The sequence below is a fragment of the Pan troglodytes genome, chromosome 2, assembly GCF_028858775.2.
Source record: "Pan troglodytes isolate AG18354 chromosome 2, NHGRI_mPanTro3-v2.0_pri, whole genome shotgun sequence".
Classification (NCBI taxonomy): domain Eukaryota; kingdom Metazoa; phylum Chordata; class Mammalia; order Primates; family Hominidae; genus Pan; species Pan troglodytes.
Window position 1 is genome coordinate 135706857 of NC_086015.1, and position 26095 is coordinate 135732951.

General features: G+C 34.3%; 1 protein-coding gene across 8 annotated transcripts in view; it reads left to right on the top strand.

The window, feature by feature from the left end:
* Window positions 1-26095, top strand: part of DNAJC13 (DnaJ heat shock protein family (Hsp40) member C13) — a 119609-nt gene that overhangs the window by 36495 nt on the left and 57019 nt on the right. For 4 of the 8 annotated variants that reach the window (XR_679192.5, XM_009446497.5, XM_009446499.5 and 1 more), the window contains 20 exons: window positions 63-154; window positions 2220-2386; window positions 2489-2568; window positions 2651-2820; window positions 3257-3356; window positions 6240-6347; window positions 7045-7200; window positions 8461-8517; window positions 9642-9811; window positions 11988-12063; window positions 12292-12387; window positions 13164-13307; window positions 16253-16267; window positions 16841-16923; window positions 18639-18792; window positions 21458-21561; window positions 21652-21811; window positions 22883-22945; window positions 24028-24129; window positions 25875-25979. Coding sequence is in view for 7 of the 8 variants with exons in the window: in XM_009446497.5 (XP_009444772.1) it covers window positions 63-154; window positions 2220-2386; window positions 2489-2568; window positions 2651-2820; window positions 3257-3356; window positions 6240-6347; window positions 7045-7200; window positions 8461-8517; window positions 9642-9811; window positions 11988-12063; window positions 12292-12387; window positions 13164-13307; window positions 16253-16267; window positions 16841-16923; window positions 18639-18792; window positions 21458-21561; window positions 21652-21811; window positions 22883-22945; window positions 24028-24129; window positions 25875-25979 (2202 nt within the window). In the remaining variant the exon portion in view is untranslated. The remainder of the gene's footprint in view (window positions 1-62; window positions 155-2219; window positions 2387-2488; window positions 2569-2650; window positions 2821-3256; window positions 3357-6239; window positions 6348-7044; window positions 7201-8460; window positions 8518-9641; window positions 9812-11987; window positions 12064-12291; window positions 12388-13163; window positions 13308-16252; window positions 16268-16840; window positions 16924-18638; window positions 18793-21457; window positions 21562-21651; window positions 21812-22882; window positions 22946-24027; window positions 24130-25874; window positions 25980-26095) is intronic. The other 4 variants (XM_516755.8, XM_063806225.1, XM_009446500.5 and 1 more) reach the window with 3 other exon arrangements.

Below are 26095 nucleotides of genomic sequence, written 5' to 3' on the forward strand. Positions count from 1 at the left end.
AATGAAATACTATAAAACTATAAACTTTTTTTTGTTGAAGCTATTTTTTGTTTTTTCATTAGGTATTTGCATTGGTCTGTGACTCAGAAAATCCACAACTTTTTACCATTGAATTTATAAAAGGGCAAGTACGGAAATATTCTTCAACAGAGAGGTATTTTTTTTTTTTAAGTTTTTGAAATCCTAGTATGTGCAAGGCAAAGTGCTTGGTCAACAAGGAAAACCAAAGATATGTAGTCTAGAAATTTAAAATTATTTAATTTGGGAAAAGACATTTTCTTGCATATTTAAAATGACCCTCCCATTTTCAATTTTTTTTTTTGAGACAGAGTCTCACTGTGTCACTCAGGCTGGAGTGCTATGGCGTGATCTTGGCTCACTGCAACCTCCATCTCCCGGGTTCAAGCGATTCTCCTGCCGCAGCCTCACAAGTAGCTGGGATTACAGGTGTGCGCCACCACGCCCAGCTAATTTTTTTCTTTTTTTCTTTTTTTGTATTTTTAGTAGAGATGGGGTTTCGCCGTCTTGGCCAGGCTGGTCTCGAACTCCTGACCTCAAGTGATCCGCCTGCCTTGACCTCCCAAAGTGCTGGGATTATAGGCATGAGCCACCACACCTGGCCTATAATTAGTGTTTTTATAGTATTTCCAGTAGTATAGTATGACCAATAGCTGTTTCTTGCCTTACAAAGCTTTCAGTCTAAGGTCAACAAGACTGAAATGTTAAGCAATGGTTATGTTTTTTTCCTGTCCTGAATTCAACGGAAAAGAACACCTTAAAACAAAAAAAAGTATGGATGTTCTAATCAGAGGAAGGATCTTAACACTCTGTTTGTCAGATGCTTTATGTACATTATCTTGCTTTGTCCTGACAGTAGCCGTAGGAAGAAGGTCCTCTTATTCCCAATAACACTTACATGCAGAAAGTAAAGCAACTTCTTTGTGACTTGGGGTTAGGAAAAGATTTCTAAGATGTAATACCAAAAACAATCTAGAAAAGAAGAAAAAAAGGTTGTTAGTTAGACTTCATTAAAATTTAGAACTTTGACACCATTTAGAAAAAGAAAAGACAGATCGCAGGGAGAAAATCTTTGCAAAGCATATAGCTAATAAAGGTTTTCTATCCAGAATATATACAGAACTCTTACAACTCAATACTGAAAAAAACCAAGCGACCCAATAGTAAATGGGCAAAAGATTGAAATAGACACCTCACTGGAAAAATATGAATGTTAATACATGAAAAGATCATGAATCTTTAGGAAATGAAAATGCAAACTACTACATATTCACTAACATGACTAACATCAAAAAGACTGCCAGTGCCAGGTGTTGGCGAGGATATGGAGAAAAGAACTCTCATACATTGCTGGTAAGAAGGTAAAATGATAAAACCAGTCTGAAAAACAGTTTGATAATTTCTTAAAAGATTAAACACATACTTACATGGTCCAGCAGTTCCACTTTTAGGTATCTATCCAAGAGAGATGAAAAGATGCCCACAGAGAGACTTGCACATGAATGTTCGTAATATCATTACTCATAGCCAAAAACAGAAGCAATCCATATCTAGATCAGCCAGTGAATAAACAGACAAAATGTTGCCTGTTCATACAATGGAATACTACTCAGCAATAAAAAAGGACTGACCTAATACATGCAACAACTTGGATGAATCTCAAAAGCCTATGTATGATAAGTAAAATAAGCAAGACACCTAAGACTATATATTCTATAATTCTGTTTTTATGAAGTTTCTTTAAAAAGCAAAACTATGGAGATAGATCAGTGGTTTCCTGCGGCTGGGGAGTGTTCTTTTGCAAATGGGCACAAGGAAAATTTTTGGAGTGATGAAAATATATCAGAACTGATGATGATTATACAGTTGTATAAATTTATTAAAAATTATCAAACTGTACGTTTTAATTGGATGACTTGTGATTTGTCAATTAGAACCGAGTAAAGCTGTTAAAAATAATTTTAAAGGGAGAGAAAGAGAAATTAAAATTAGTGCTTAAGTAACTTGTACAAGGTCATGTAGCAGCACGGTGAAGAGCTAGTATTAGAGCTCTTCCTAAAGCCCCACTGTTTGTGTTTCCCATTGTAACTGTAGTGTGTCCCTGAGCAGATTACCTGCTAAAGGGCCTATGCTTCATGCTAGATCAAAATTCCCCTTAATCATCAATGCTAAAACCTTTTTTTACTTTTAATCTTACTTAGAGATTCCTTATTAGCAAGTTTGCTGGATGGAGTAAGAGCCTCTGGTAATAGAGATGTTTGTGTAAAAATGACACCAACCCATAAAGGTCAGCGATGGGGGTTACTCAGCATGCCTGTTGATGAGGAAGTAGAGAGCCTTCACCTCAGGTTCTTAGCTACGCCTCCAAGTAAGTATTGATTTAAATGTAATTACATTTCCACTCATCTACTTAATAATTTAAGAATTAGGAATTCGTATCTTCTTTTTGAACCTCTTAATCTCTTTACAGATGGCAACTTTGCAGATGCTGTATTCAGGTTCAATGCTAATATTTCATACAGTGGAGTCCTACATGCAGTAACACAAGATGTAAGCTAAGTTTTATCATAATTGTTCATTGTTACTAACTTTTGGTATGGAAACTTTTTTGAAATACTCTTTCTTCACCTAGGGTCTCTTCTCAGAAAACAAAGAAAAACTGATCAATAATGCCATAACAGCATTATTGTCCCAAGAAGGGGATGTCGTTGCTTCAAATGCAGAACTTGAGAGTCAGTTCCAGGCTGTGAGGAGGCTTGTGGCATCCAAAGCTGGTTTCCTGGCTTTCACTCAGCTTCCAAAGTAAGTTGTCTTCTGAAACTTAACTTCTCTTAGAGAATTTGAACTACTCAAAATGGCAAATAATGAAAGATTCACCTCCTTTTCCTTGACTAAACCAGATACCTTTTATAGGGTGATATGGTGCTTTATTCATGATAAATGAAAAAGGAAGGTGAGGGCAGCAGAAGCGGAATATTGGTCCCATACTCACCAGTAATATAACTGACTCTTGAATTTGAATGGGAAATTACATGCCTTTTAGTTTTAGTTAACCCTAAAAAATATTTTCCCTCTCAAAGAAAAAACTATTATGAAGACTGATAAATTTCAGAGGTGGAATTTAAAATACGTCATTGTTCCAGTAGTGCAATGGAAAGTTAATATGATCTATTTCAATAATATAACAATTTAAAATGTTCTGGTATTGCTAATATATGCTTGTTTTTTGTTCCAAAAGGTTTCGCGAGCGTCTAGGGGTGAAGGTAGTAAAAGCACTCAAAAGAAGCAACAACGGAGTAATCCATGCAGCAGTTGATATGCTTTGTGCCCTTATGTGTGTAAGTAGTAGTTTTCTTAAGGAAACTGGTTTTTCTTAAGTTGACTGGTGGTTTTGATTTCCACAGTCCCAGATTTTCATTGTACCAATAAGTTCTTGTTTCTGTTTCTTAAATTGTTCTCATAGTTACTCAAACCTTTGTTTAGCATATCCTAAATACCAGGCAATGTGCTGTGTGCCAGAAATTCAAAGATCTTAAGACAGAAGTTCTTTTCTTCCTCACTTTGTTGACAGTCTGGTAAGGTAGGCATATCTGTACAAGGTAAGGTAGTAGGGGCCATAGGATCTTGAAAAGCAGCACTTTATTTTTGTTTGGTGATGAGGGGAAGATGAAAGATTCTCACCCAGTCTTTCTGGAAGATGTTACATTTGATCTGAATCTTGAAGGACAGGCAGGAATTTTCTAGCTCTGGAAAGGCCTTCCTGGGTGGGGAATAGCATATAAAAAGGCATGTTTGGAAAGCAACAAATAATTAAATATGGTTGGGTTATAAGGTATGGATGGGGGGTAATTAGGAGTTGCAGCTAGAGATGTATGCAGACAGTAATAAAAAACCTTCTGTATCAGGAGGGAGGAGCTAGATTTTTATCTTTTTGTAAGGAACACCTGAAGGATTTTTTTTAGCAAGAGAGCAGTAATGTGATCAGGTTTGAGTTTTTAAAAACCCACACTGGTAGTATGTGGAGAATAGAAGTAAAATTAGAGGCAGGTGGACCAAATTGTCACGTAAGAAATGAGTTGCTGAGCTAGGGTAGTCACAGGGCTAAAGAAGAAGCACACCTGAAAGCTGTTTGCACAGTAAAGCTCTAACTTAGTGGCAGCTTGTACAGAGGGAGAAACAATTGTTTAGTATAGTTTTGAAGTTTCTGATTATCTCAGTTTTGTGTGTAGTACCTGGGACTTTTCCTTATATAAAGTGTTTTAGGCAAGCTTAGTCGTACATAAACATAAGTAAATACTTCTGTAAAACCTTGCATTCCCAAAAGCAAATTAATTTTATTTACTGTTCCAAACAAGTAGTGAGATAACTAGAACTTAACAATGATATGGAGAGTTGCTTTATTAGAACAAAAGATGTTCCTATCACCCAGGAAATTCTAATGGTAGAGAGCTTTGTGTCAGGCTCCCCTATCAGGAAATTGCAAAGTTCTTAGGAGCTCTGTGTCAGGAACCAGGGTAAAAGACTGTTGCAACAAAAGATTCTGCTAGTGCCCCTGTCTGCAAGGGTTTTAGGTGCTCTATGTCAGGAGCCAAGGATGGAGACCAATGTATATATTTTTTAATATTTCATGTATTCTCCCTGCTCAGAATTCTTTCCCTGCTTATTCATTAAGAGCTCAAGTCAGCTTTTAAATGAAGCTTACCAAATATACACACCTACTATGTACCCACAACAATTAAAATAAAATTTTAAAAATAAATGGAGCTTTCCTATTCCTGAAGGTGGTAGTGATTTATCCCTCCCTGAAGTGAGATTACCCTTCATAAATATTACACTTGTCTTTCTTAGCAATTTCTTCTTTGAATTATTGCTATTTCTAAACATGATGTATTTTTCTCAATCTGTCAGCTTCCTGAGGATAATATTCATGTTTAATTTTAATTTTTATCCTTAACAGGCCTTGTCAAGCTGTTTAATAAATAATGATTAATTTTTTTCTGTGTTTCAGGTACTATTCTATGAATTTTTCATATATTATTCAGTCTTCCAATGAACTTTAGAAGTTATTACTGTTATATCTATTTTGTAGAGAAGGACTTAAGGCCCAAGTAACTTGTTCAAGGTCATGTGGCTAGTAAATGGCAGAGGAGGCTTCAAGCCCACTTTCTGGCTCCAAAGTTTATACAATTAACCATAGTAACATACAGTATTTGCTAAATGAGCAGAAACAAAAAGGAAGGAAATTCTGACACGTTTTGCAACATGGATGAACCTTGAGACCATGATGCTAGTGAAAGAAGTCAGTCACAAAAGGATAAATATTGTATGATTTTATTTATATGAGGTCAAATTCACAGAAAGTAGAATGGTGGTTGCCAGGGGCTTGGGAGGAAGGCAGAATGGGGAATTATTGTTTAATGATTACAGAGTTTCAGTTTGGGAAAATGAAAAAAGTTCTAGCGATGGGTGGTGGTGATGGTTGCCCAACAATGTGAATGCTTAATGCCACTGAACAGTGTAATTTAAAATGGTTAAGATGGTAACTTTTGTTATATGTAGTTTACCACAATAAAAAAAAGTAAAAAACAATGCTATGAAACAAACATTGAGCCCTCATTACATATTAGGTGTTGGCTTTGTATCTTACATGAATTATCTCATCTAAGCATCATAGTAATGTTACATAAATACTATTACTCCTACTTTACAGCTGAGGAAAATGAAACTTAGAGACTTATGTAAAGTAACTTACCTTGCGTAACGTCTCCCAGTTATTGTCAGTAGTAAAATTAGGATTGGAGCTCTACTCCTAACCATCATGCTGGAATGTTTTATACACTCAAAAGAAAATCACCCTGAGACAAGTATTTGTTGTTATTTTTAGTACATTTAAATGCTAAGTTTTATTTCAAATTTTAGTTATAAAATTCTGGGTGGGCAAATGTTTGCCTTTTAATAAGATCTGTGACTTTTGAGAGAGTACCTTTTGTATATGTTGAGTTAATTGTTGGGCAAATTATCTGTGAAGTCTGATCAAAATCATGGTAAATCGTCACTTCTGCCTGCTTATCATGAGTTTCCTTTTTGCCTTACACTTTAAAGGCAATGGTTTTTAATTCTTTCAATGTGTAATGAATACTCTTTATAAATGACTTTTGCGTGATGCTAGCACATGGGACTGCTTATGAATTATCACTGTTTTTTTTTTTTTCCATCAATAGCCCATGCATGATGACTATGACTTAAGACAAGAACAGTTGAACAAAGCTTCTCTTCTCTCGTCAAAGAAGTTTCTGGAAAACTTACTGGAGAAATTTAATTCCCATGTGGTAAGTTATAATTAAATTTGTCTTCATGGTAGATACCATACCATTATTGAAAGATATTCTAGAAGTGCCACGTGGATGATTTTTTTTTTTTTTATTGTAGACCCCAGCTTTGGTCAGTATTGGTCACAGTTCAGCTTGGTCACTGATAATAAAATATTTTGTCTTAGGACTATATCCATTCACCTGGGAAGGATAGATGTCAAAGCCTTTAGATTTTCACAGGGAAACTCCAAATTTTTGTTTTTTCTTTCTTTAAAAATGTCATTATGAAATAAACTGCTCTAAAAAAAAATTAAGCCAAATCTTTGTTCCTCAGTCCCTGATAACAATTTTGGAGATGGGCGTTCTATAGCATCTTGAAGGAACGTAAGCAGATTGCCAGAGTTTTGCAAATATTGTCAAATATTATTTTTTGCAAATAAACATTAACCTTTGTTATACACATTTGAGAAGTCTTGGTTATACTCTTGAAATTTGAATTTTAATTGTTCCTTTTGAGGTATGATGGATAATGGATTCACTATATGAGCAAAAGCAAGTACTAAAGAGTCATCCAACTTTGAACCTCATGTTGAGAAATTAAAGTCAATGTTGATGTCTGACATATAGAATAACAGAAAGGAACACATTATTGTTAAAATTTAACTGAAGGTCCCCATCTCTTAAGTCTTTAAGAGAATCTGTTGCTTTGTTTCAGGATCATGGGACTGGTGCCCTAGTTATTAGTTCGCTCTTGGACTTCCTTACCTTTGCCCTCTGTGCTCCATATAGTGAGACAACTGAAGGGCAGCAGTTTGATATGCTCTTGGAGATGGTAGCATCCAATGGAAGAACCCTTTTTAAACTTTTTCAGGTGAGAGCTTGTATTTTTCTTGTCAGATAACAGTGAATTTAAGGGAACCGCTTTTAGGATCACTGTTTCTAAGATAACATTTGCATACTTCTATAGCAGAGGTGTCCAGTCGTTTGGCTTTCCTGGGCCACACTGAAAGAAGAGTTGTCTTGGGCCACACATAAAATACACTAACACTAACAATATCTGATGACCTAAAAGAAAAAATTGCAAAAATGTTTTTAAGAAAGTTTAAGATTTGTGTTGGGCTACACTCAAAGCCATCCTGGGTTAGCTTTGAATAAATATAAGCATCCATGTAGGCTGCGGGTTGGACAAGCTTGATCTATAATATTGACGAATAAATGCACCTAGTACATTATCATATTGGTACATTTTGAGTGTACAGATTTCTTGGTGTTTCATGTAGAGTCCCGTTGATGGGTGTTCACTGCTGTTTTGACACTCTGCCCATTTTCTATATCTTGCTTTTTTATTTTATTTTATTTTATTTATTTTTTGAGGTGAAGGTCTTGTTCTGTTGCCCAGATTGGAGTGCGGTGATGCAATCACAGCTCACTGCAGCCTCAGCCTCCCAGGCTCAAGTAATCTTCCCACCTCAGTTGCTGAGTAGCTGGGACCACAGGCACATGCTACCAAACCCGGCTAATTTATTTATTTGTTTTGTAGAGACGGGGTCTCCCTTTGTTGCCCAGGCTGTTCTCATGCCCCTGAGCTTAAGCGATCCTCCTGCCTCAGCCTCCCAAAGTGCTGGGATTACAAACATGACCCACCACACCTGGCCTCCATTTTAGTAGTGAAAAACTCATTTTTCTGTGGTAGGCCCAAAGTTCCCTTTTCTTTACAAATTCCCAAATGATAAAATGAGCTTTAGCAGGGCTCTTCATAAACACTGGAAAACATTTGTTATTTTATACAGTACTATAGTACTTATTAGATACATGTATGTATATATGATGTTTATATTTTTATTATTTTAGTATCATTGATATGTATCATTCAAATAATTATAATTATTCAAATAGATGCCTTCCGTTTCCTACTAATGTAAATTCTTTGTTTATGTGTCTGTATCTCTAAGGCTATATTGTGAAAATACCTAAAATATTTAACCAAACTGACTTTGAGATGTATCCTTTACTAATTTTATGGCTTATACCTTGTGTAAAAATGTATATACCCTTCTTAAGAGTAACAGCTAAATGTGTTGGAATAAAATTCTTTTTTATTTTTTGATACTTTTTCCCCCTCACTTTAAAGCATCCTTCCATGGCAATAATAAAAGGAGCTGGGTTGGTTATGAAGGCAATAATAGAGGTGAGAGAACAATTTTGAAATTTTAACCTTACTTGAATGTTGATAGGCTGTTTTAATTGAAGTTGACAATATTGCCTTTCAGTCTTTTTGGGAAATAAACATTTCTCTGGGTAAGAAAAGTAATTTTAAATCTTTATTATAAATTAGTTTTAAACTTGTTACAGAAATAATCCTCAATAATAAAAGTTTTAATTTCATAGTGAAGTTGTAGAGCAAATAAATCTGTTACTGCATTATTTGTTTATTTTACTTAATTAAAAGTTAGCATTCTATCTGTTGCTCTTTTTTGGAAGGATAATGTTGACAGTGTTGAAGTCTTGAGATACTGAGCTTGTATAGAAATCTATTGATGGAGTTAGTTCATACCAAAATGATACCAAGTAAGAAAGGCAACAAAAAGTTCTTGCTAAAGCATATTTGTAATTGAGCTCTAGAGATTGGAGCATGATCTTGTCGAAGATACTGCTTCTTTAAGATAGTTGCTTTATGCTTCTATATTTTTTAAAAGGTTGTAGCTATGAATGTCTGTTGCATACTATGATGATTACAATGACATCAGTCTAAATGGCTTTTGAATTCTTGTATTTTGTTGTCATAGAAGCAATTTGAATACAATTGAAGAAAGTCTCCTTTTACCAAAAAATTCATTTATTGTGCATAAGTATAGCACACAATTAATCACAGAATTAGTATGCCCTTAAGTAGCTGTAAATATATATAGGCATTGAACTGAATGGAACATCAAAGTTTATTTGCATTTTTAGTGTGCATATACAGCCAAAGGCTAATTTTCTCCCTTTAGCTAATGGGTTCTTTGCTCAATGTTAGCTTCCAAAGTGCCCATCTTTTACAGAGCTTGCGATAGCCAAGCCTCTCCTTTTTGTTGGCAGCTATACACAGAGGGAGTGAACCTAGTTTTAATATTAAGTTTAGCAAAGCATAGTTTATGAGGTAAATTTGTCTGGAAACATCTCAACCTTATTCCAAAGGTTTAAAAATTACCTGTGCTACTACTCACCTATTTTTTTGGGGGGGTGATTAGAAGATGCATTTTAAACTTCTATTACATACTGAATGTTTTTTTCATTTAAATATGTAAAATTAGTTTTTTAAAATTTGGATAGCTTGTCCTGGATTGCCACCTTAGGGATCATCTTACCCTTTTTCCAAAGGAAGGTGATAAAGAAATTGCTACAAAAATGCAGGAGCTTGCCCTAAGTGAAGGTGCCTTACCTCGACACTTGCATACTGCGATGTTTACAATAAGCTCAGATCAAAGGATGCTTACAAATAGGTAGGTGATTTAATTCAATTTGCTGCAAATTAACTTCCTGTCTAGAGAATTGATTCAGATGTTACATAAAACTAAATGTGTTTGTATTACACAAATAATACATTTTCTTTTGATCCACCTAGTTCTTTTCCTTTCCTTACAGAAGGATTTTGCCCAAGTGATCACTGTCCCTGCCTATGGAAAACCTGGAGGGAAACACTGTTTACTTTTTTTCCCCGACCTATTATCAGGCCCTGACACCATAGTCATGGGACCAATATGGAAAAGGGTACTTAAAAGCTTATGGAACTAGAACCACATGCTCAGGTCTTTTCTCCTTATATTCCTGTGACCATCTTGCATGCACATGACCCCATGGGAAAACCTCACATAGTTGATTTTTAAATATCTTTGGTCAAATACTCTACTTTAAAAACCACAGAAAACCTTACATATCCAGCCTAAGCTAGACTTAACCTAAATCTCTTGTAATTAAATGATTCCCTTTTTCCTGATAGTCATTCAAATATAAACACATAAATTTATTCACTTATTCCACACTACATGAATTCCAGCCCTTTTTAACCCTCTTTGTGGTTTCTAACATGTGACCCTTTCAGCTATCTTAAGCATACTATATTATGACTCATATTAGTAAAAACAGTATCATAAATAGTTTTAATTTTATTTTTTGACTTTTTAAATAATAGCATAAGTTGCTGAGTTAAACGTTTAGTTTGTTACAATACTGTACATTTTCTTTGTCATCTATGTGCAGTTATTATACGTCATGGTATGCTGCCTTGCCAGGGATTTTTTTTTTTTACTGTTTATACTATTAGAAGAAACTACCTCCCTCACTTGTGTTAAGAACAAAACTAGTCTTAGAGGATAAAGATAAGAAGGATGTTTTCCTAGTATTGTCTTATTAGCAGTGCTAGACACCATCTTTCATTAGAGACTATTGATAGCTTATTCCATTAACCCCTCCCCATGTTAAATGCTTGCTTGTTGTGTTTCTCTTCAGTATAGTTAACCAGTTAAATTCCCTACTGTGATCAATTAGTGTATTAGGGAAGCATTTTAATTTGGAGAAAATTCCAAAAGGTTAGTATTATTTGAATTACACTGTTAAAGATCTGTCAATGTATAATAGAAATATCACTCTATTTGCATTGCTTTATCTTTTACAAATTGCTATTATAAAATGTTATCTCTTTTGTCCCTAACTAAAGCCTTTTTAGGAGTCACTGATACGATAACCTACCAAATGCCAGTGAAGGAAATTACAAGTTTAATTACTTCAATATGTTAGCTTTCAAATTGGCACAGGAATGAACAGTTTTAGTGGCGTTCACTTTCTGGTGACAAAGTATATTTTGGGTTTTGCAGTTAAATTTTGTTCTTCAGTAATGTAACATGTATAAAACATATGTTTGTAGGTGGTTATTTGGTTATTTCCCTCATAGGTTTCATGACCATTCTTATAGCTATGGTAATTGAATCCCCACCAAAGCACAGAAGGGTCACTGGTGAGTAAAATAGGGTTTCTACTTATGAGGAGCTTTCAGTTAAGGTGACAGGTGTTGAATGGGGATTAAAATTAGTAAATGACTAAACCATAGATTGAACTTGGATCTTAGATTTTTACTTTGAATTAAAATATACTTTTATAGCTTTTAAGTGAGATGAGTTGAATAATTTGCTGTAAGTGGTTTAGGTCTTTGCCCAAACTCTAGAAGTGAAAATAATTTTCTCTCTGATCTTGCCAAAACGGTTATATTAGAACAGTTGTTGAGTTCTGCTTGTTCAGAATTCCAAAAAATGCCAGGATGCCATTGTCACTATATTAGTAGGACTGGTTAAACAAATTAATTGTGTCATCAAGTCTAATTGTTTTTGTTGTTTTTTTCTTCCTTTAAGTGGGATAAAAACCTACTTTTTTCCTGTTCAGGTTTATTGAAAATGAGTGTATGTTTATTAGGAAAACATTTTAATTTTTAGAAAATTCCAAAATATTAGTAATATTTGAATTATAACTCTCCACATTAAATTTTTTAATAACTTTTTAACATCGGAATGATTTTTTTACTGTAGCCATATTTTTTATAATTATGTGATATTTTGTTCTTAAAAATTCCTTTCTGTTCTAGCTGAGATAAAGCAGCAAACCTTTCTCAACGTCTGCTTTTTTCAGACAGCTAAGTAGACATTTAGTGGGACTCTGGACAGCTGATAATGCAACTGCAACAAACTTGTTGAAACGCATTTTGGTAAGTCAGTTGAGAAATTAGGTTATATACTGCCTAATAAAATTTAATTGAACAAGTTATCTGTACTGTTAAAAGGGGATGGTTTGTTTTTTATTGAAAAGTTATTTATCATAGGAGTTACCGTAAAGTTTTACCCTCAATAGCTAAGCCACAGTATTAATTTATTTGGGGTTTTAAGGCTAAGTTTTCTTTTTCACATTGTTTTGAAAATGGATTTTGTGTTTTTAGCCGCCAGGCTTGCTGGCATACTTGGAAAGCTCAGATCTCGTACCTGAGAAGGATGCTGATCGGATGCATGTTAGAGACAATGTGAAAATAGCAATGGTAAATATGACTGTCCCAAGTGTGCCTTTTTTAGGAGTAAGGGTACTGTTATATATATGTCTTTTTTTGAAACACGTTAAAAATTTTAGAAACAAAGAATTCATTGCATTGAATAGTAATACTTAACTATTGATATCTTTATTGAGGTAAAATTTACATCCCATAATATTCATCTTTTTAAGGTATACAATTAAATAATTTGTGGTATATTTACAGAGTTGTGCAGCTATCACCACAAATTAATGTTATGAATAGTGGTCATTTTATTCTATGTTTTGTTTCTCTAATTCAACTTATTGGTACGTTCTGGAGTACCAGTAAGTGTGTAAATATGGTATTTTGCACATATGAGATTGATAAATGTTGTTGGTAAAAACGGCAAACCATGAAAAAAGTTATAGGTAGGGTTTTTTTCCTTAGAAGATCTATGTTAATTATAAGGTTGGGCCATCCATGGAAAAATTAAACATCTTTATGATACACTACTATAATAATTTCTTACGTGTATTCTTTTTCTGTCATCACTCCTTCTCTGTCTGCACCCAGCTCCCACTTGCATCTTGCCACCCCTCATAAAAGAATCATCTTGAAACCTAAGTAGAAAAGTTAGTTTCTTGGATAAAAAGTATAATTGTAGAAGTTTTCAGTTTGTTTCTTCACTGAACCATAACATCCAGCATTTACCTTATAAAATAGATAGAATGACTCAGCTTGACATAGAGTTTTAAAATAAATTTGCAAACAGGCATGTAATGGATTTCAACATTATTTTACAGGATCAGTATGGAAAATTTAATAAAGTTCCAGAGTGGCAAAGACTAGCTGGAAAAGCTGCTAAAGAAGTTGAAAAATTTGCCAAAGAAAAAGTGGATCTTGTATTGATGCACTGGAGGGATAGGATGGGCATTGCTCAAAAAGAGGTAAAAATAAAATTTGCTTCCAAATTCCTAGCACTTCTGTGTGTCCTAGTCTACTTTAGTTCCTGCTGTTCACAGAGATGGTATTGATACATTTCTTGCTGAATACCTGAAGCTTAAAAATGAACGGTACCTAATTTCTTTCTTTTTTATTTTATTTATTTATTTATTTATTTTGAGACAGAGCCTTGCTCTGTTGCACAGGCTGGAGTGCAGTGGAGCGATCTCGTCTCACTGCAAGCCCCGCCTCCTGGGTTCACGCCATTCTCCTGCCTCAGCCTCCCGAGTAGCTGGGACCACAGGCACCCGCCACCACGCCCGGCTAATTTTTTGTATTTTTAGTAGAGATGGGGTTTCACCGTGTTAGCCAGGATGGTCTCAATCTCCTGACCTCGTGATCCGCCTGCCTCAGCCTCCCAAAGTGCTGGGATTACAGGCGTGAGCCACCGCACCCGGCCGAATGGTACCTAATTTCTAATTCGTATTTTTGTATACATTTTCCTTAGTTCATAGTTTTATGAGTTGATGATTAGGTTTTTATTTTGGTATTTAATATAGAATTCCACTCTTAATTTTTCTTCCATTCCAGTTTTTGTTCTTTTTTATTCATATGTATTTATTTTCTTCCCTTCTTCTCTGGACTTTGTTTTGCACCTATAAAAATAAAGGTGCTCTTCCTGTTAGCCTTTTTATTCAGAACTAGCCAGACAAGTGTTTTGGAGATTAAGATTCACATTTTAAATTCAATTTATTGTGCGTACTTAAATTTTGTAATATTTGTTTCTCAAATCAAAGTTAGATCTAAAACAGTTTTAGTCTCATTCTTCATCATGCAGTGTGTTCTACAGAACCTGATTCAGTAATGCATTCTTCTATCTATAATGGGTTTGGCAGTGGTTGAGTATGAATTGAGATGTCCTGTAGAAGCAGTCTTGATCTCAGTTTTTGTTGATCACACATACATTCTTTCTCCTTAACCTTCTCCTTACTTATGGTAGCTATTGCCTTATTCAAGGAAAATAACTTTAATATCTTTCTAAAACAAGTGGGTTTCTTATGGATTACCAGAATACATAAGCATAGCAGAACAAATATTATAGTCTTGTGTATCTATCTGAAATTGGGATCAATGTTCAATTCTTTAGAGCTCCAGAATAATAGATTACTGCTAATTTATATAAGTGATATATTCAATATAAAGAATCATTAGGCTTTCAAGTGACTATGTAGTATAGTAAAGAGAGTACTGAACTTTGAGTTGGTTAACTTCTGAGCCTAGTTTCATCACTTGTTAATCCAAGTTACGGTTTTTAGAACCTTACTTTCCTCTTTCATAAATCGGAATAACAATACCTCCCTTCTCTATCTTATAGGGTTTTTTTGATATACAAGCAAAATAATAGTAAAGGCACTATATACATATATGGTCAGGATAATACTGGTATAGCATTTGAACAGTTGAAAAATCTACAGATATGAATGATTTTCACAGTTATTAAAAATTACAAGCTCCTGGCTTCAGGTAGTTAAACCGATTTCTAAAATAACAGTTGTTTCAAGCTGTTGAATATAATTATCATACTGTAGATAAGTTTTTGGCATCAGACTTCATATGTAACATTTATCCAGCATAAGCATGAACACAAAGCTCTAGTCTTAGCTAAAACTATGGATAATAATCTGCTATTTTAAAACAATTGAGAGGGAAAAGAATATTTTTAATATAAAAGTTTTACTGGTTTGTTGGTATCATTTACATGGGGTATTACTAAAGTTTTGAGCAAATAATGATGCCAGATAAATGTTGGTCAAGAAGATCTTTTGGTTAGCATCAATGGCTTATCCCCTTTCTGCGTGGGTACTATTTTTAACAGTAATTTCTTTAGGGAACAGCAAATAATCTTTGTGACTATTTTATTAATAGAAACACTAACATCAAAGTTTGGAATGATCTTATGCTGTAGTTAGAGTCTGAAAACTAATCATTGTCAAGATTAACTGGCGATTCTTGAAACAATCTGCATTTCTTATATAGTCAATGTTTATGAAGTCAGTTCCATTTGCAGCTGATGCTCTGTGCTGGATTAGTAGTAACCTTTGGCTAATGTATAAGGTTGCTTTTTCTTTGTTATTTTCAGTTAAGGGATTTGTTTAGCTAGTTAGAGCTGTTAGCCTGAGTCTGCAATTCAGTCACTTAGTTTATGGAGAGCTTTTTGTCCTTTTTCTGTATAGCATTTACATTTTTATTACTCTGGACTGCCAGCCTTTTGTCCTGGCGGGGAGGAGGGATTGAAGAAAGTACTTCTTAATTAGAAAGTTTAAGAAAAGATTTGTCATTAAACCAAATTTTGAATTATTTACATACTTTATTCAAGCCACTTTGCATTAGTTTTCATGATAGTGCACAGAATTAAAATTTGTAGGAAACATTTTCTTATATAACTTTTAGGGTTTATATTTGAAATAATATCTTTTAAAATTTATTTTACCTTTTTTCTTTCTATGTCATCTAGTCTGGGGTTTTTTTGCACTTTAATGAAATTACAGACTTCCGTGTTTTAATCTATACCACTTTCTACTTTTTGTTTCTATCACAATGAGGATTAGAGTTTTCATATCTGATATATATACATGGGTTTCATTTGGAGCAGAGATTCTTAACCTCTGGTCCATGTACAGACTTTAAGAATTCTTGAAATCTTCTCTTCCAGTTGCAGCCTTAAGTATGTGCCTATCTCTGAAACAGGGGCCATAGCTTTCTTTGAATTCTCAAAGGGTTTATAACTGCCTAAAATTTGAGTCACAGGCTTAGAGAAGCAGGTGCACCTATTTTAGTCTTAAAGTAAAGATAATTTTGTATTGATGTGTAATAGATATAATTTAGCAGATCTAGGCTCATTCTCTTTTTATTTTCTTTAACTTTTTTTCCTTTTTACGATTAAATTCAGGACAAAAACAATATGGTGAGTGTAAGTTCCTGCTACGTGTGTGAAATGCATTAAGCTGCCTGGCATGTGGAGTCATCTTTGATATTCTCTGTTTAATAAATTCAAGTCTTAACTTCACATGTGTTTGAATGTAGACACATTTCTTCTCCATTAGCTATTTCAATTTGTACTTGCTCCTCTTGGCTTTGGTAGCACTTTAGCAACCTGTAATCTTTTGCATTTATTGTTGTCCCAAGGCTTTTGTGTTAACTGCATGTAAATGTTTGAAACAAGTCACTGTTTTTGACTATTATAAATTTTATTAATCACTGTAAACTTTAACAAAATTTGGTGTTGAAACAGCTTTAGGCTACATGGAAAATACTTGAGTAACTGTAGAAATATATGCTGTCAAATTATTATATGTGATATAATTTAATATCCTGTATTTATATTCATGTTTTATAGATTTTATTTATTCCGTTAATTTTTGTTTCTGTCAAAATTTGATGAAAGAAATGTTTCTCATCACTTATAAATTGATGATCTTCTGACTAAGCCTATTTGGTAGCCCCAGATTGAGCACTATGAAGTTTTTTTCTGTTCCAGAATATAAATCAGAAGCCAGTGGTTCTTCGAAAGAGAAGACAAAGAATAAAAATAGAAGCAAATTGGGATCTCTTCTATTATAGGTAAACTTTAGGTCTCTTTTCCAATAAAGATTAAATTTAGTATTGCCATGAGAGGCATCATGACACGTTCTTCTTCCCTGAAACTGTTGCTTTATGCCACATGTATTTTTATGCCATCAAGTTCAGGAACTATAACTGTTAAGATTGGGGTGACTAGAGATGCTCCTAAAATTAAGGCTTTTCATAGAGTGATAGTCTGAGGAACTAAAATTACATTAAAGACTTTATTAAGGCTTAGAGATGCTTATTTTTAAAATACTTTATTACAGGCTTAGAAATAATTGCATACTTCCTAGATGGAAATGGAGTCTTAAAAGAGGCAGATGATAACATAAGACTTGTGAGAAGTGAGTGTCCAAGTTAGCTGATAGGAGGACCTTCCCTCCTATCAAATGTGGTAACCTCTTCCCTCTTTTTATCTACTAATCTCACCCTTACCCTGCACCCCCTTCCTGGACACACACATACACACACACAGGACAGGGAAACAGTCATTTTGGGGAGTTTGCAAAGCTTCTTTAAGATAACTCACAGTACTCACTCTGGAAACTGACATTTCAATTATACCTTGGCCAATAAAGAAAAATTGTCCTTTGAAAACTCCCCCACACTACTTTTAAAGTATACAGTATGTATATAGTATATCCTTAAGTATATGCCTTGGATTTCTCTCTCAGTTGTGTTGCGCCCCATAGAACTTCCTTGGAACTCTGAAATGAGACTTTCTAGGAGGATTGCAGACTTGAAAGTAAGCATATGTGAAGCCCATTCATCCCCAGTTAGACTTGTGCCCAAATGTTTTACAATAATTACTCCAAGCATATGAGGAAGATACTTTGAAAATGCTCAGTCATAGCTTGGCAGTTTGCAGTATTCTTTCTTGGGTAGTCTGTAAAGTCCTAACATATATAGATTGTTGCTGATTCCATATGCTTTACCCAGAAGTCCAGCAGTTCTTATCTCCCCAACCTAAAGTTTTGTATCTGACAAGAGAATTGTGGTGTTTTTTTGTTTGTTTGTTTTTTGTTTTTTTGTTTTTTGAGATGGAGTCTCACCCCGTCGCCCAGGCTGGAGTGCAATGGCGTGATCTTGGCTCACTGCAACCTCTGCCTCCCGAGTTCAAGCGACTCTCCAGCCTCAGCCTCACAAGTAGCTTGGATTACAGGCGTGTGCCACCATACCCAGCTAATTTTTTGTATTTTTAGTAGAGATGGGGTTTCACCATGTTGGCCAGGGTGATCTCGAACTCCTGACCTCATGATCCTCCTGCCTCGGCCTCCCAAAGTGCTGAGATTACAGGTGGGAGCCACTGCACCTGGCCAGTAGAATTGTTTTCTGACTGAAATTTGTATTAGCAATAAACATTGAAGTTGAAATATCAGGTGTTTTTTTTTTTAATTCACACAGATTTGTTTCATAGTTTAGGTTCCTTTTTTTCCTCAACTTTTTATTATGAAAACTTTCAAACATACAAAAGGTAAAAGAATTTTGCAGTGAATATCTGTATACCTACCACCAAGATTCTGTCATTAATGTTTTACTCTACTTCCTTTACACAGATTTTATTTTCTTTACTTACATTTGCTAAAATCTATTCCCCCCCGCCTTTTTTTTTTTTTTTTTTTTTTGCTTATTATAAGGTCAGTAAGGGATATTTATAGATTTTTTTAAATGCTTAGTGCATCCTGCTATTTCCTCATTATATGTATGTCTAGGTTTGGTCAAGACCATGCCAGGTCAAACCTTATTTGGAATTTCAAAACACGAGAAGAACTGAAAGATACTCTTGAATCTGAAATGAGAGCATTTAATATTGACAGAGAACTTGGAAGTGCAAATGTGATCTCCTGGAACCACCATGAGTTTGAGGTAAAGTTTGATTTTTCCAGTATATTAATCTTAAAAAATAAAGCATGTACTATTTGGGGAGTGATTTTTTAAAAAAAATTTGTAATTACATATCTTGTCTTTACCTTTCCCCCTTTAATGTTATGTAGGAAATACTGGAAAACTTTATTCTTTGTGTCAGACAAAAATAAAAAAATTTTGTTTAGTAACTTAGCTTTGTACCTGAGAATCATGTAAGAATTTTAATAAATTTGATTCTATGCATTCCAAATCTGTTCTTTCCTTTTTTCTTTTCTTTTTTTCCATTTCTGGGACCTTTGAGTTCTTTTTTCATTGAAACATACCCTGTTTGCCTTGTTCCTTGTAACTTGTTTGATTTTTTTGTGTGTTAATTGATTCTGAATGTGACCATATATTGCTGTTCTATTAAAATATTGATGTGAAAAGCAGGAGAAACAAGATGGTGGTAGTAGGTAATTTTATACGTGTGGGTGTATATATAATTGAAGTATATTATAAGCATATACAATTTAAACTATTATAGCTTTAAATTTGAACATGTGAGTGATCCTGCGGGCTTTGATCTTTAACCCAGTTGCATTTCCATATTCCATTTGGATATGCTCATTCTCTTCTTAGCAAAATGAAAAACTTATCTTTACTTTGTTTTGGGAGTCCGTATTCTGCTAGATTTTCTCCTTTTTCACTGTCTACTTCTCAAGTCTTCTTTACTCATTTTGCTTCATCTCGCTGACCACTAAATGTTGGCTGGCTCCAAAGTTTCAGTTCTTTAAATCATTAAGTTTCATGGCTTTAAATATTTTTATTTTCTTTTATTTTTTATTTTTCTGAGACACGACCTTGCTTTATTGCATAGGCTAGACTGCAGTGGTGCCATCTTGGCTCACTGCAGCCTCTGCCTCATTGGCTCAAGCAATCCTTCCACCTTCGCCTCCCCAGTAGGTTGGACCAGAGGCTTGCACCACCATGCCTAGCTAATTTTTGTATTTTTTATGGAGACGAGGTTTCACCATGTTGCCCAGTCTGGCTTTTTATTTGCTGATACCTTCCAGATTTTTATCTCTTGCTTCGACTTTTAGCCCTAGACTTCATGCTTCTATCTCATAATTGGATATCTGATAAGTATCTAGAACTTTTCTCCAAAATTGTGCTCTTGTTCTTCCCGAGCCTACTTCTCTTACAGTCTTTATGATCTTAGATAATGACTACTCCTTATTTTCTAGTGAAAACCCTTTACATTATCTTTTATATCAAGTTTTTTAGCAAATTCCATACAGTGCACCTTCAAAATTTATTTAGACCTTCTTGCTTTTAGATTGCAACAATGTCACTGCTTCTACTCTTGCCTCCCTGGAATCTGTTATCAACATAGCAGGGTTACCTTGTTAAATAGCAAGCACATCATTTCTGTGCTCAAACCCTTGGTGCTCTTGTGGTTTCCCATCTCAGTTAAAATCTGAGTCCTTAAAATGACTTAAAAGCCAGCATCTGTGTAACCCCCAATGCTAAGCATTGTTTCTTTTATCTCATCCTACTCCTCCCTCTCTCACACTCTGTTCCAGCCAAATAGGCTTCTTAGAAAACACCAAATTCACGTTCTTGCCTCAAGGTCGTCTTATTTGGTGTTTCCTCTGCTTAGAATAAGGGTTTTCCACAGATAGCCTCATAACCTGTTTTCTCATCTTCAGATCTTTTGAATGTCGTTATCTGGGTGGGCCTTCCCTGGATACCTTGTTTAAAAATGCAGCCCCTTTTATACATACACACATATTTACATACACATTCTCTCTGCCTATCCCCATTTCCTGCTTTATTTTACTCTGTAGTACTTACTGTCACCCAACTATCAAATATATTTCACTTTTTTACAGACTTCACCTGTGAGCGCAGAAACCTTTGTTTGTTCAACTGCTGCGTCTCCAGTGCCTGGAATAGTACATGGCACACAGTATATGCTTAATAGAAATTGAATGAATTGAATGCTTAGACTTTATATAGAAAATGAAATGAAGATATATATTTGGTTTTATATAATTTATATTTTTAGAAATCTATTATTTTAGACTTCGGAAAAAGAAGTTTGATCTGGGAATTCCTTTTTATAATTGCCTGCAATCTTTCCTTGAGACACACAGCCTGAGTGCAAGCATAGTGGTGCTGCCCCAACTCCTGATCTTTGACTTTGCCCTCATTTATCACCTCAATGTAGTAGCATGGGGTGATTTGACATAGAAGGAATTCTTTACGAAAATGTAAAAGGTAGTTGTTGTGTTGGTTTTACGTCTGGCACATCACCAGGGATAGAGCTGTGGGATAGAGGGAAGACCTGAAGTAGTGTATGTGTGTTGAGCAAATCATGTGTGATGCAGGACCATCTACTCCTTGCTTTTTTATGGCAAACCCAGTAGGGAATAAAGCAGATTTTATTCCTCCTTTTTTAATTGACACCACATAGTGCTGTGATAGTTTTTATCAGCAAGTCTTACATTTATAAAATTGGTATGTAATTCTCAGCATTTAGCTAAAATAGTCATGTTAACAATATTGAATTAACAGGTATTTTAAGAAATAAGTTTTGAACAGAAAGAATTATAAGAAACAATTATTAGAAATCGCCAAAATCTATTGTAAACTAAAATAGTGTAATTTGCTTTTGTTTATGAAGGTTAAATATGAGTGCCTGGCAGAGGAAATTAAAATAGGAGACTATTACCTGAGATTACTATTGGAGGAAGATGAGAATGAAGAAAGTGGATCAATTAAGAGATCGTGAGCTACTCTGTATATCCTGTTGCATTTGTTTTCACTGTTGGTTTCATGGCTATTTCTATTGTGAACTTTTTTTTTTTTTAAATCTAGGTATGAATTTTTCAATGAGCTTTATCATCGCTTCTTGCTCACCCCAAAAGTAAACATGAAGTGTTTATGTTTACAAGCCCTTGCTATTGTTTATGGCAGATGTCACGAAGAAATAGGACCTTTTACAGATACCAGATATATCATTGGAATGTTAGAGAGGGTAAGGATATCATTTAAGGAAATTACTATTTGATAGTGTCACTAGGGTATGTGTTAAATTTTAAAAACTAAATTTAAATTCTGTTTGATCACATTATTACTGTAACTTTCTGCATTCATTTTTCTGTAATTTATACTTATTTAAATCTGAGTTAGATGAATAGGAAAATGAATAATGGGTTAGAATTTGTCCATGTCACTTTATATGTTTCAGTTACTGTTTTCAAATGACTTTAGTTGACCTACTTGTCAGTCTTTAAGTATGGATGAGTTGGACAGGTGTATAAAAGAAATGGTGACTTGTAGAGTTGTATGTACCTTTGATTTTCCATTTTGGAAAAATATTAATTGATGCTACCATACTAAATTTAGAAGTGTGAAGATAGTAAAAACCTTTTAAAACTACAATGCTACCCTTCCAAAAAAGAAACCTTGAGTTAGCACTTTACAAAAAATTTTATACAGTTTGTCAAATAAAAAAATTAGTGGACGTGGTGGCATGTACCTGGTGGTTCACCTGGAAGTGGGAGGATCACTTGAACCCAGGAGGTTGAGGCTGCAGTGAGCTATGATCACACTCCAGCCTGGATGACAGAGCAAGACCTTGTCTCAAAAAAATTTTTTTTATTTTAAGAATTTGTCATTTAACATTTGAACATGGTGGAGGGGACAAATTAATCAATTCATCATGCAGCTCATTTGATTGCTGCCTGTTTGTTGCAGTGTATATGTTTTATACTTTCTTTTGTGTTTATATCCTTTTACTTAAGTATCATTTGGACCAATTATTTCACTTACTTCAATTTTTACTTATCTCCTTAAAGCTATATACTAATCTGATGACTTTAAAATGTCTGCCTTTCTAGGGAGATTAGACAAGTTATATAAAGAATGTAATTTTCAGGATTCATTAAGGAATTGCAATAATGGACAGATTTCTATGATTTTTCTCCTTAATGTTTATAAAATGGCATTACTTCTTATGGGCTGTTGGTTGATTTTGTCTAGTAATAGTAATACCTTAATTTTTATTTCTATTCACTTCTGACCAGATTCTCATTTATTTCAATAGTGCACAGATAAACTTGAACGAGATAGGTTGATTCTCTTCCTTAACAAGTTGATCCTTAATAAGGTACAGTAGTTTCGCATACATACATTGTTATTTCCAAGTCATATAAGTATGTAAGATAAACTCACAGTTGGAGTTGATTATCCAGGGAGTGTTCTTTTCTGTCTTCTCCTTTTTAGACAGAAAGTTCTGTGTGCTCTAATCTCCTGGAGGGAGAGGTTTTTGTCAGTATTCCCTGTATAGTCTGTCTTAATATTGTGGGTGCAGAATGAATTAATGATAATAAAATTCTGAATGACGAATAATGGATGACTTTTAATACATTAAAATGATTTTTAATAATAAAAATTAGCTTATTTTTCTTTAGGGACTCTTTAGGGTTAAATTTTAAGTAAAATATATGCTTGACATAAAATGGAAAGTCTTTATCAGTGTACATTTTGTTGATAAAAAGTAATTGGAAGTTATAAGATTAGTCATTTTACTCTGTATTTTCTTTTTAAAGACATTTTAATAGGTTCATGCTCATTTCAAACGAGGAATTCACAGTTGTAATATATAACATTAATTCACAATTTATGTTGAAGTGTAAGCGGATTTTCATTTCTTAAAACTTTGATACTAATACCAGTTTGCATAGTTTTATTCTTAAGTAATGCAAATGTTTTAAACTGAAGTGTAATTATGAGTACAAAGAAATTTTAATTGAAATTATAGTCTCTTAACTTCTAAGAAATTACCAGTTATTTTAAGTTTATGAAAACAAACTGGAACATTAAAAGATTTTTTAATATAGCAGACTTTATTTCTGATATAGAATAATCTGTTTATTAAAAAGACCTTGACAGAATAATTGTAAAACCAGAGGTGGTTTTTTCCTCAGAATATATTTAAGTAAAAATTCTTAAGTGATCTCTTTGTAATATAGTTTTGCCCTTTTAATCAATTGGAATTCAGGTTCCTTGAACACAAAATGCTGAAAAGACCAAGTAATACCAGTCGTATCACTTATTTCCAAAGATTCCAAACATTCTTTTCTTCGAGGACCTTGTAGGTGGTAGTACCTATTGGGAAAGGTACTATTGGGATAGGTTTTAGGTTATGAAAAATGTTTAGATTATGAAAAAAATGTTTTCCTCTTCCAGAAAAATGTTAAGGATCTCATGGATTCAAATGGAATAAGAATCCTTGTGGACTTGCTTACCCTTGCACATCTCCATGTAAGCCGAGCTACAGTACCACTGCAAGTACGTATCCTTGTTTACGTTTTACAAATTTAATGTTCTTTGAGTATAATTTTGGAGGCAAAAGAATCATAGAAATCTGAAAATATGTGGTCACACACTTATTTCTCCAGTAATTACAGTAGTACTAGTTCTCAGAGATTTCACACAGAAGATGTGAAACCACTGTAAGAACGATCCAAAATGGACAGTAACGATTGAGTTTTATTTTGTCAATTAAAGTAACTGTATCTCTAATATGGCTTATCTTGAGGCAATGTGACTTTTAGGATATAAATTGAATTCATTAGATATGTAAATAGTACTTTTAACATTGTCAAGCAGTAAGAATATGCTTTGCCTTAAAGGAGTCTGGACACCTTCTTGATACCAGCCAAGAGGACTGATACTTAACTTATAGAAGAATCTATCCTTAGCTCATTTGATGTTTTTGGTGTTTTAATTTCCTGATGTAAGGAGATGTGTCATGTTAGATTTCGTGTGAATTGTGTCCGAAAGTGCTATTTGAGTATTTAGTATATGGCGTATTCTGTTATATACCATTACAACAGGTACTGTTCTGGTACACATACAATACATTAACTTTTTGAATCCCCCAACAGCCCTTTGAGGTGGTTACTATCCACATTTTACAGATGAGGAAACTAAGGAACACAGAGGCTATCTTGCCCAAGGTCACCTGATAAGTGGCAGAGCTAGAGTTAAGACCCAGAAGTCTATATGCTCATAACAACTTTGCTGTACCTCTCTATGAAAGCTGATAATTATGGCAGTATTTAAAAACATGTTATTTCATTCTCCAGGAAGGTGATTGTAAGAAAAAGAACAGGCCAGGCACAGTGGCTCACACTGGTAATCCCAGCACTTTGGGAGGCTGAGGCGGGAGGATCACTTGAACTCAGGAGTTCAAGACCAGCCTAAGCAAATTGGCAAAACCTGTCTTGACAAAAACAAAAAGCCAGATGTGGTGGCACACACCTGTAGTCCCAGCTACTTGAGGGGCTAAGGCAGGAGGATTGCATGAGCCTGGGAAGTCAAGGCTGCAGTGAGGCATTTTTGTGCCATTGCACTCCAGGCTAGGTAACAAAGTAAGACTCTGTCTCAAAAAAGAAAGACAAAGAACATAACCATGTTGTGATAAAATAACCCAACTACATAAACATTTTAACCTAGATTCTTGTAAAACATTGATAGAGAACATTGTAAGAATTATTTGTAGTAAGGGTAATAGATATTAAATTGAGACTATATAAAACCACTGAAAACTAACTTTGCTGTTAGCATTTTAATGCTTTGATCTCAGATACTTATTGGAACTCTTAGTTGGAGTGAGTTTTTCCCCCAAAATAACTTTAATATTTTGAGCATTGTTGCTTAAGATTAATGATACGTATCTATTTACATAACTATTTGCAATATTCTTTGCTACTAAAATGTTAGTGTCCTCGGTATTTATTAATGACCATGGGGAGTGTAGATGTCACTGAATTTAGCTTAGATTGCTGAATGTGAACTTAAGAAACCATTTACTTCAAATATATATTAATAAGGAAATAGTTTTTTTGGACTGTTAGGTTAGGCATTTTGTCCTAAACTCTTAAATCTTAAAATAAGGTCACTTAAACTTTCAGGTTAACTTTTAAAGGGATATAAACCCCTCCAAAGTACTGCTGTGCAACTTTGTTTTACGACATCTGGTCTTTTAGATTTCTGCCTTGGAAAATAATTTAAATCTTTTTTAAACTTAGAGCAATGTAATTGAAGCTGCTCCAGATATGAAAAGAGAGAGTGAAAAGGAATGGTATTTTGGCAACGCAGACAAAGAAAGGAGTGGCCCGTATGGATTTCATGAGGTATGTATCTTGGAGATACTTTTGGTGAAGGTCTCAGCATTTCTTATGCCCTCCTGCTTAGCACTTACAGAGGTGTGGAATATTTTAAAGCTGTCATTTAAATTCCTGTTATTAGC